Source organism: Rattus norvegicus, chromosome 6 (assembly GCF_036323735.1).
Source record: "Rattus norvegicus strain BN/NHsdMcwi chromosome 6, GRCr8, whole genome shotgun sequence".
Classification (NCBI taxonomy): Eukaryota; Metazoa; Chordata; class Mammalia; order Rodentia; family Muridae; genus Rattus; species Rattus norvegicus.
In genome coordinates this window covers 13140566-13149687 of record NC_086024.1, presented here as the reverse complement: position 1 = coordinate 13149687, position 9122 = coordinate 13140566, and the positions used below count along the sequence as shown (strand labels likewise).

At 51.8% G+C, this 9122-nt stretch overlaps 1 protein-coding gene across 1 annotated transcript; it reads left to right on the top strand.

Moving 5' to 3' along the window:
• The first annotated feature begins 297 nt into the window (after positions 1–297).
• Positions 298–5352, top strand: LOC134479308 (uncharacterized). The gene is made up of 2 exons (XM_063262733.1): positions 298–925; positions 3907–5352. Exons 1-2 carry the CDS (start codon positions 494–496, stop codon positions 4237–4239), a joined length of 765 nt encoding a protein of 254 aa, XP_063118803.1. The 5' UTR covers positions 298–493; the 3' UTR covers positions 4240–5352.
• Positions 5353–9122: the final 3770 nt, after the last annotated feature.

Sequence of the window (9122 nt, the reverse complement as noted above, 5' to 3'; positions counted from 1 at the left end):
CTGAAGTGAAGATATCTGGCCTGTCCATCCTCTGGCCTCTTCTTACACGGCACTAATCCTACCTCGGAGAGGGTCCCCACAAGGTACACACTCCACACCTCCATCTCCTAAACGCTCGCAGGTGTGTTGGGGGCTTAAATATAAATTTGAAGGAAAAACGATTCAGTTCTTTTCTGACTGACTGCACACTGCACTGTCTCCACCCAGAGGTTATGTAGCAGTCCTCACAGCCCAAGCTCCAGTACCAGATAGGGGTCCAGGTGCCAGGGCGGGTGCAGGGAGGGGGTGAGGGCGGAGACGACTGCAGGTAGCTCTGAAGCTGCACGGAGCCATATTGGATTTGGGCCTAGCCGCTTTTTGACTGCATGGTTCAAAGTGACTCTGGGCTGTTTGGCCACAGAGACTCACCCCGAAGATGACTGCCATAAATCTTAAGATTGTTGGATAAAGCCTCTCCCATGAATTTACGGCACAGGAGTATAACATTCAAGGGATGCCTCAGCTCGAGCAGATACCAGTTATCTCCTCAGTCAACACCCAGTGTCTCCACCACCTGACCTCATCGCCTGACTTCTTTGCCTCCAGCTATCACTGCCTATACCCTCATCTCCCCCTCCTTCATATTTCACAAAGGTCACTCCCCCTACCTGAAAGCCTTAAAAGCTGCAATGTTCATCCCAATAAACGAGACCTTGACAACAGAACTTTTGCTTGGTCTCCTTCTTCTCTTCACCCCCATTTTGGCCCACAGGTAGAAAGCCTCTTCGGGACCCTGAATAACTGGGTCCCCGCTGGCGGGGACAAGTGGCGCCCGAACACAGGGACCCCGAAGCAAGGCCGACTACAGGACGATGGAGATAAGAGAGCTGCAGCGGGAATCAAGGACTCTTCAGGCCGCATCGCTCGTGCGTCGCTGGAGAAGGAGGTAAGGACCGGTCGAATAATTGTCGTCTAATTGCCATGGGGAAGGTATGGATTTAGGAGGCTTGTTTCATAGGAGAGATCAAGCGCTCACTCAGGGAGAGAGGATTAAGAGTTAAGAAAAAGGATTTAATCAAGTTTTTTTGTTTTAAAGGTGTCCCTGGTTAATTTTAAGCAGTGTGGGGCTAGCTTAAGTAAAACTTGTAATAAAAAAGGGACAAGGTAATGGTAAAGTGTTTTTGCATATGCGTTCTTTTAGAGTTATATTTTAGTCTTTGGATCCTGACTAGAGATAGTTTACACCCTAGACATGAGAGAGAATGGGTTTGGGAAAAAACAGTCCTCCCGGACTCTCCACGGATGCTTTGGAGAAAGAGAAAAACTTTTCAGGGCTCTCCTGGGAACAGAAGAAAGGCAGGAGACGTCCTGCCTCTCTGCTGGCTCCTATTGGAGAAATGCTTATTTCTAGTTCTGGGTTCCATAGGTAGGATATGTGGGTCCCTATCGTGGGACACCATCTAGTTTTTTCCCTCTAGGTCTGTTGTGTGTCCTTGGTGCACCAAGCTATCCATGTCTGTCAGTTTATGTCTGTGGTCTTTGTTTCTCGTTGTTTAAATGTTTTATGTTTCGTGTTCAAAAGAAAAAAATGATAAAAACTTTATCTGCCAGTCGTTCACACCTTGACTTGGTTTTAACTCGTTTCAAGAAGGGAACAATGCATAAAGAACAGTTTCAATTGGCTTTTGGAGCCTACATCTGTAGCTAGAAGCCTAAGTCTGCTGGACAAGCTCCCCAGGGGCTGGCTAAATGTTTATACTAGCTGATCCTAAAGACACCAGGAGCTTCACAGCTTAAAAGGTGTAACATTGGTAACAGAAAGTTGGCTTAAAACTGTAATCTGGATATGAGCCAACCTAGGGAAACAGGTCCAAATTGAGGTAATATTTTTATGGAATTCTTATTCTAAAAACCAGGCTTCTAAAAGATTTTAGGGCAATGTCTCTTTGTTGAGGTATTGGAGACCGCACCATCGTGTGTTCACATGTAGGAATTGGCAGTCATAGCCAAAGGTGTGGTTTGCCCTAAAGTTACTGTATTTTGATGCTAATTCCACTGTCCCAAGAACAGCTGCCTAGTCACATACTCAGAACTCAGGTGACTTTCCAAAGTTGTGGCTGTGCTCTGGTGTTACAAAGAGATCTTAAAGATTGTGATTAAAGATTGTCAGTGTTACATTGACTAACTCAAACTTATTTATAATTAAGAAAAAAATCAAACAGGTAGAGATTGTTACAGGATTTAAAAAGGATTGATGAGGTTTTAAAACTTGTGAGAGCATTACAGCTTGTTTGCTTATCCAACTGCCATTTCAAGATAGATTTAGAGGATTGTTTTTATGCAGTTTGTTTACATCCTGGCGATTGTGAGTTTTCATTTCGTGAGCTTGCTTATAATTTTAGAGAGCCCATAAAGTGATATCATTAAAATTTTTACTAAAGAATGGCTAATAGCCTTATATTATGTAATTTTGTCGCTTCTTCAATGTAAGAAGTTAGAACTTTAAATCTTTAAGTGTATATAGAAATTTTTACTACAAACTTTTGCTCTCTAAATGAGCTTTAATATTTGGGGAGTAGCTGTTAGACTACTCCAGAAAAGAGTATTTAAAACTAATTTTAAGCTACTAAGGATATGCTAGTTGGCTAAGTACCTCACCTTACCAGAGGACTTAGGTCTTTGTTTGTTATCCTCATTGGAGATAAAGCTTCAGTTGTGTTAATACAGAATTGTAGGCTAGAGTCATGGAAGTATTTTAAAAAGCCAAACAACAGTTAATTGGTTATTACAAAATACTGATATTTGGCCTATTATATATACAAATTTTTCAGGCAAAATTGATAATTTTAGTCTTTACATGTTTTTGTATTTCCTGTATATTTGTGCATACAACCCATAGGAAATGCGCTTACTGTATTTATAGGTGGTTCATCTAATGAAAAGGCTACATGTATGATTGGATCACTTGTTTATTCTCTTGAGTTTCTGCTGTTTCAGCACAGATTATTAAATTTCTGGCTTTAGCCACTGTTTTTATAATGTTAAAAAAAAACAAGCTTTCAATTCATATACTGATAGCCAATGTGTGGCTTGTGGTTTACGATTGATTTCAATTACTTAATGCTTTATTAGAGACAAGTTTTCTACATGAAATCAGTGAGTTATTTCAGCGTAAATTGTCTGACAACTCACTGTCCTTTCAGTGCTCTGGCTCAGACAACTAAACAAAACCATAGACCCAGCTCTTTGAAAATGATAATGGAGTTGATAACACTCCCTCACAAATAGAGGAAGACTCCATTTGCTTACTTTCAACTCCCAGCCTCACCTTGCCGGCTCAGGGATTTCTAGTACAGTATTTATAGGATTTGGCATCTCTAATTAATGCTTATGTTTAGGTAAATAAAGCTGGTAAGGGGCTGGAGAGATGGCTTAGTGGTTAAGAGCACTAAGTACTGTTCCTTTATAGGCCATTTAAGAACTCAAACTGGATTGCCTGGACACCTTACTTAGCAAGGGAGGACAATGATACCAGGTAGATTATAGGCCTTATATAGAAACAGTTAGTCAAAAAATCTCATTCTTTATATATCCAAAACAATAATGCTGGAGACAATAATTTGGTATAAAAGTCAATTTATAAATACAAGTGCTCAGTGTCCTCAATTTAATCCTTAAGGACTTACCTTAATAAATAATATTTTAACAATATTTTAATAAATAAAAAAGGGGAGTTATCCCTGTATGCTAAAATATGCTCCTTTTATTTCAATTTTAAAATTTGGATGCCAAGGAACACTCTGAGTTTATGGCACCCTACAGCTAGGCATACTTCTGCCTAGGTGAAATAGAAAGATCCACATATTGGCATGATCCTGTTCAGATATTTTATATGGGGAAGAGGGAATCTTTGTGTTTTTTCTACAGGATGCTACAGGAGTGTGCCAGCTGCCCGAGTGGCTGGTGAGACTTGCTGATCCTGGGAGCATGAAGATTCAGCTCTCCTGGTTCGGGTCCCTGGAGTCATTCCTGTGTCCTTGGAGGAATATGGAGGATTCCCACTCATCTTTTGTCATCACAGAAATTCTGGCGTTGCTGCAGTCATTGTGTCCCGTCCCACCACGGCCTGCGCTCCGACCCTCCGTGCACTGTTGCTTGGTGGAAGCTGCTGTGGACTGGGGAACTCTGCCTTGGTTCTGCAGATCTCAGACATGGTCCCATTGCCTGCTGGTTGTTCCAGAGAAGAATGACCGATCCTGAACTGTCCTGGGAAAGACCTTGGCATTTTCGCTGCTATTGTAGCAGCCATTACTGCTGCAGCCATTGTGTCTGCAGTGTCTGGAGCTACCCTCCCCCAATCTATTGTTAAGCAAGCACAGTGGGTGAACTTTCTGGAGTAGTTGCTAACAATTGGGAATTCTAAATTTTATTACAGGAGAGGCTTGACTAGGTCCTTGGTGGTATGGCCATAGCAGCTGAGGAGAACCAGATGAGGTGCCTACAACTTATCGGGAGAGGCTCAATTTCCACAATCTCTTATATTAATGCCATCTGGCTCCTGCTCCTTCGCCCCTGGGCTCAAGTAAGAGGAATGAGAAGATGATCCAATGTAGCTTTCCTCAGTGACGGGCAACTTCCTCTGACCCTTGACCAATCTAGACATGGAGCCTTGAGGGCGACAAGGTGGTCCTATGACAGAGAGGCTGGGGTTTGAGAGGTCGATCCTAAGACAGAGGTGGCTACACCCCGTTTAAACGTGCGGGCCGGTCAAATGCTCCTCTGCCCAGTTTCTCCCCCAATAACACACACGTATAGCCCAGAACGGTGTGTTACAGCATAAGTTCATTCCTAGCCATTGGGGTGCAGTCCTAACTGCAAGAGTGGCTTGCCATGGCCGAGCTGGGCACTCTGTGAGGCATGTCTGATCTCTCTCAGACCACTACTTCCACCTAATGGTTTTTTTTTTTTTTTAAAGAAAAATGGGGGAGATGCACGGAGCCATATTGGATTTGGGCCTAGTCGCTTTTTGACTGCATGGTTCAAAGTGACTCTGGGCTGTTTGGCCACAGAGACTCACCCCGAAGATGACTGCCATAAATCTTAAGATTGTTGGATAAAGCCTCTCCCATGAATTTACGGCACAGGAGTATAACATTCAAGGGATGCCTCAGCTCGAGCAGATACCAGTTATCTCCTCAGTCAACACCCAGTGTCTCCACCACCTGACCTCATCGCCTGACTTCTTTGCCTCCAGCTATCACTGCCTATACCCTCATCTCCCCCTCCTTCATATTTCACAAAGGTCACTCCCCCTACCTGAAAGCCTTAAAAGCTGCAATGTTCATCCCAATAAACGAGACCTTGACAACAGAACTTTTGCTTGGTCTCCTTCTTCTCTTCACCCCCATTTTGGCCCACAGGTAGAAAGCCTCTTCGGGACCCTGAATAACTGGGTCCCCGCTGGCGGGGACATGAAGCTACAGCTCAAGCCTGCTCAGTCCTCCTCCTTCCTCGCAAATTCATTTTCCCTGAAGGATTTCATTTCTGAGGAATTTGGGGGTGCTGGGGACGCTCTGAAATGGACCCATTGAGACACGGTTCCATGGATCCAAAAGTCTCCAATCATCCAAGCCTTCTCCAAGAAAGGAAGGTGGGGACCTAGGTTCTCACCAACACCCAGTTGGCTTCTTGTGCTATGTTGTTCTCTGTAGGGATCCTAGGAGTGAGAAACTGGCCTCTAGGACACTGCAGGAAAACAGGCGTGTGGCACAGGTGAGGAAAAGATGAAAAAGACGTGTACACGTGCGGCTAGGTGTGCTGAGGGGCCTAGGTGTGCCGTGAGGCCTAGGTGTGCCGAGAGGCCTAGGTGTGCCGTGGGCCCTAGGTGTGCCCTGGGGCCTAGGTGTGCCGTGAGGCCTAGGTGTGCCGAGAGGCCTAGGTGTGCCGTGAGGCCTAGGTGTGCAGTGAGGCCTAGGTGTGCCGGGAGGCCTAGGTGTGCCGTGAGGCCTAGGTGTGCTGAGGGCTTAGTGTGCTGTGGGGCCTAGGTGTGCCGTGGGGCCTAGGTGTGCCATGAGGCCAAGGTGTGCCGTGAGGCCTAGGAGTGCCGTGAGGCCTAGGTGTGCCGTGAGGACAAGGTGTGCCGTGAGGCTAGGTGTGCCGTGAGGCCTAGGTGGCTGAGGGCCTACTGTGCTGAGGGGCCTAGTGTGCTGAGGGGCCTAGGTGTACCGTGAGGCCTAGGTGTACGGTGAGGCCTAGGTGTGCCGGGAGGCCTAGGTGTGCCGTGAGGCCAAGGTGTGCCGTGAGGCCTAGGTGTCCTGAGGGCGTAGTGTGCTGAGGGGCCTAGGTGTGGGGTGGTGCCTAGGTGTGCCGTGAGGCCTAGGTGGCTGAGGGCCTAGTGTGCTGAGGGGCCTAGTGTGCTGAGGGGCCTAGTGTGCTGAGGGGCCTAGGTGTGCCGTGGGGCCTAGGTGTGCCGTGAGGCCTAGGTGTGCTGACGGGCTAGTATGCTGAGGGGCCTAGGTGTGCAGTGGAGCCTAGGTGTTTCGAGAGGCCTAGGTGTGCCGTGAGGCCTAGGTGTGCCGTGAGGCCTGGGTGTGCCGAGAGGCCCAGGTGTGCCGTGGGGCCCAGGTGTGCCGTGGGGCCTAGGTGTGCCATGAGGCCTAGGTGTGCCGTGAGGCCTAGGTGTGCCGAGAGGCTTAGGTGTGCCCTGGGGCCTAGGTGTGCCGTGAGGCCTAGGTGTGCCGAGAGGCCTAGGTGTGCCGTGAGGCCTAGGTGTGCAGTGAGGCCTAGGTGTGCCGGGAGGCCTAGGTGTGCCGTGAGGCCTAGGTGTGCTGAGGGCTTAGTGTGCTGTGGGGCCTAGGTGTGCCGTGGGGCCTAGGTGTGCCGTGAGGCCAAGGTGTGCCGTGAGGCCTAGGTGTGCCGTGAGGCCTAGGTGTGCCGTGAGGACAAGGTGTGCCGTGAGGCTAGGTGTGCAGTGAGGCCTAGGTGGCTGAGGGCCTACAGTGCTGAGGGGCCTAGTGTGCTGAGGGGCCTAGGTGTACGGTGAGGCCTAGGTGTGCCGTGAGGTCAAGGTGTGCCGTGAGGCCTAGGTGTCCTGATTGCGTAGTGTGCTGAGGGGCCTAGGTGTGCGATGGTGCCTAGGTGTGCCATGAGGCCTAGGTGTGCCGTGAGGCCTAGGTATGCTGAGGGCCTAGTGTGCCGTGGGGCGAGGGTGTGCCGTGAGGCCTAGGTGTGCCGTGAGGACTAGGTGTGCCGTGAGGACTAGGTGTGCCGTGAGGACTAGGTGTGCCGTGAGGCCTAGGTGGCTGAGGGCCTAGTGTGCTGAGGGGCCTAGTGTGCTGAGGGGCCTAGGCGTGCCGTGGGGCCTAGGTGTGCCGTGAGGCCTAGGTGTGCCGTGAGGCCTAGGTGTGCTGACGGGCTAGTGTGCTGAGGGGCCTAGGTGTGCAGTGGAGCCTAGGTGTTTCGAGAGGCCTAGGTGTGCCGTGAGGCCTAGGTGTGCCGTGAGGCCTGGGTGTGCCGAGAGGCCTAGGTGTGCCGTGGGGCCCAGGTGTGCCGTGGGGCCTAGGTGTGCCGTGGGACCTACATGTGCCGTGAGGCCTAGGTGTGCCGAGGGGCCTAGGTGTGCCGAGGGGCCGAGGTGTGCCGTGAGGCCTAGGTGTTCCGAGGGGCCTAGTGTGCCGAGGGGCCTAGTGTGCCGAGGGGCCTAGGTGTGCCGAGAGGCCTAGGTGTGCTGAGGGCCTAGTGTGCCGAAGGGCTTAGGTGTGCCGTGAGGCCGAGGTGTGCCGTGAGCATAGGTGTGCTGTGAGGCTTAGGTGTGCTGAGGGCCTAGTGTGCTGAGGGGCCTAGGTGTGCCGTGGGCCCTAGGTGTTCCGTGGGGCCTAGGTGTGCTGTGAGGCATAGGTGTGCCGTGAGGCCTAGGTGTGCCGTGAGGACTAGGTGTGCCGAGGGGCCTAGGACTTCCGAGGGGCCTAGGTGTGCCGAGCGGCCTAGGTGTGCTGTGAGTCCTAGGTGTGCCGAGAGGCCTACGTGTGCCGTGAAGCATAGGTGTACTGAGGGGCCAAGTGTGCTGTGAGGCCTGGGTGGGCCGTGAGGCCAGGGTGTGCCGAGAGGCCTAGGTGTGCCGTGAGGCCTAGGTGTGCCGTGGGGCCTAGGTGTGCTGTGAGGACTAGGTGTGCCGTGAGGCCTAGGTGTGCCGTGAGGACTAGGTGTGCCGAGGGGCCTAGGAGTGCTGAGGGGCCTAGGTGTGCTGAGCGGCCTAGGTGTGCTGTGAGGCCTAGGTGTGCCGAGAGGCCTAGGTGTGCCGTGAAGCCTAGGTGTACTGAGGGGACAAGTGTGCTGTGAGGCCTGGGTGGGCCGTGAGGCCTAGGTGGGCCGTGAGGCCTAGGTATGCCGTGAGGCCATGGTGTGCTGAGGGCCTAGTGTACTGAGGGGCCTAGGTGTGCGGAGGGGCCTTTATGTGCCCAAGGGCCTAGGTGTGCCGAGGGGCCTAGGTGTGCCGTGAGGCCTAGGTGTGCCGAGGGCCTAGTGTGCCGTGGGGCGAGGGTGTGCCGTGAGGCCTAGGTGTGCCGTGAGGACTAGGTGTGCCGTGAGGACTAGGTGTGCCGTGAGGACTAGGTGTGCCGTGAGGCCTAGGTGGCTGAGGGCCTAGTGTGCTGAGGGGCCTAGTGTGCTGAGGGGCCTAGGCGTGCCGTGGGGCCTAGGTGTGCCGTGAGGCCTAGGTGTGCCGTGAGGCCTAGGTGTGCTGACGGGCTAGTGTGCTGAGGGGCCTAGGTGTGCAGTGGAGCCTAGGTGTTTCGAGAGGCCTAGGTGTGCCGTGAGGCCTAGGTGTGCCGTGAGGCCTGGGTGTGCCGAGAGGCCTAGGTGTGCCGTGGGGCCCAGGTGTGCCGTGGGGCCTAGGTGTGCCGTGGGACCTACATGTGCTGTGAGGCCTAGGTGTGCCGAGGGGCCTAGGTGTGCCGAGGGGCCTAGGTGTGCCGAGGTGCCTAGGTGTGCCGAGGGCCCGAGGTGTGCCGTGAGGCCTAGGTGTTCCGAGGGGCCTAGTGTGCCGAGGGGCCTAGTGTGCCGAGGGGCCTAGGTGTGCCGTGAGGCCTAGGTATGCTGAGGGCCTAGGTGTGCCGTGAGGCCTAGGAGTGCCGAGAGGCCTAGGT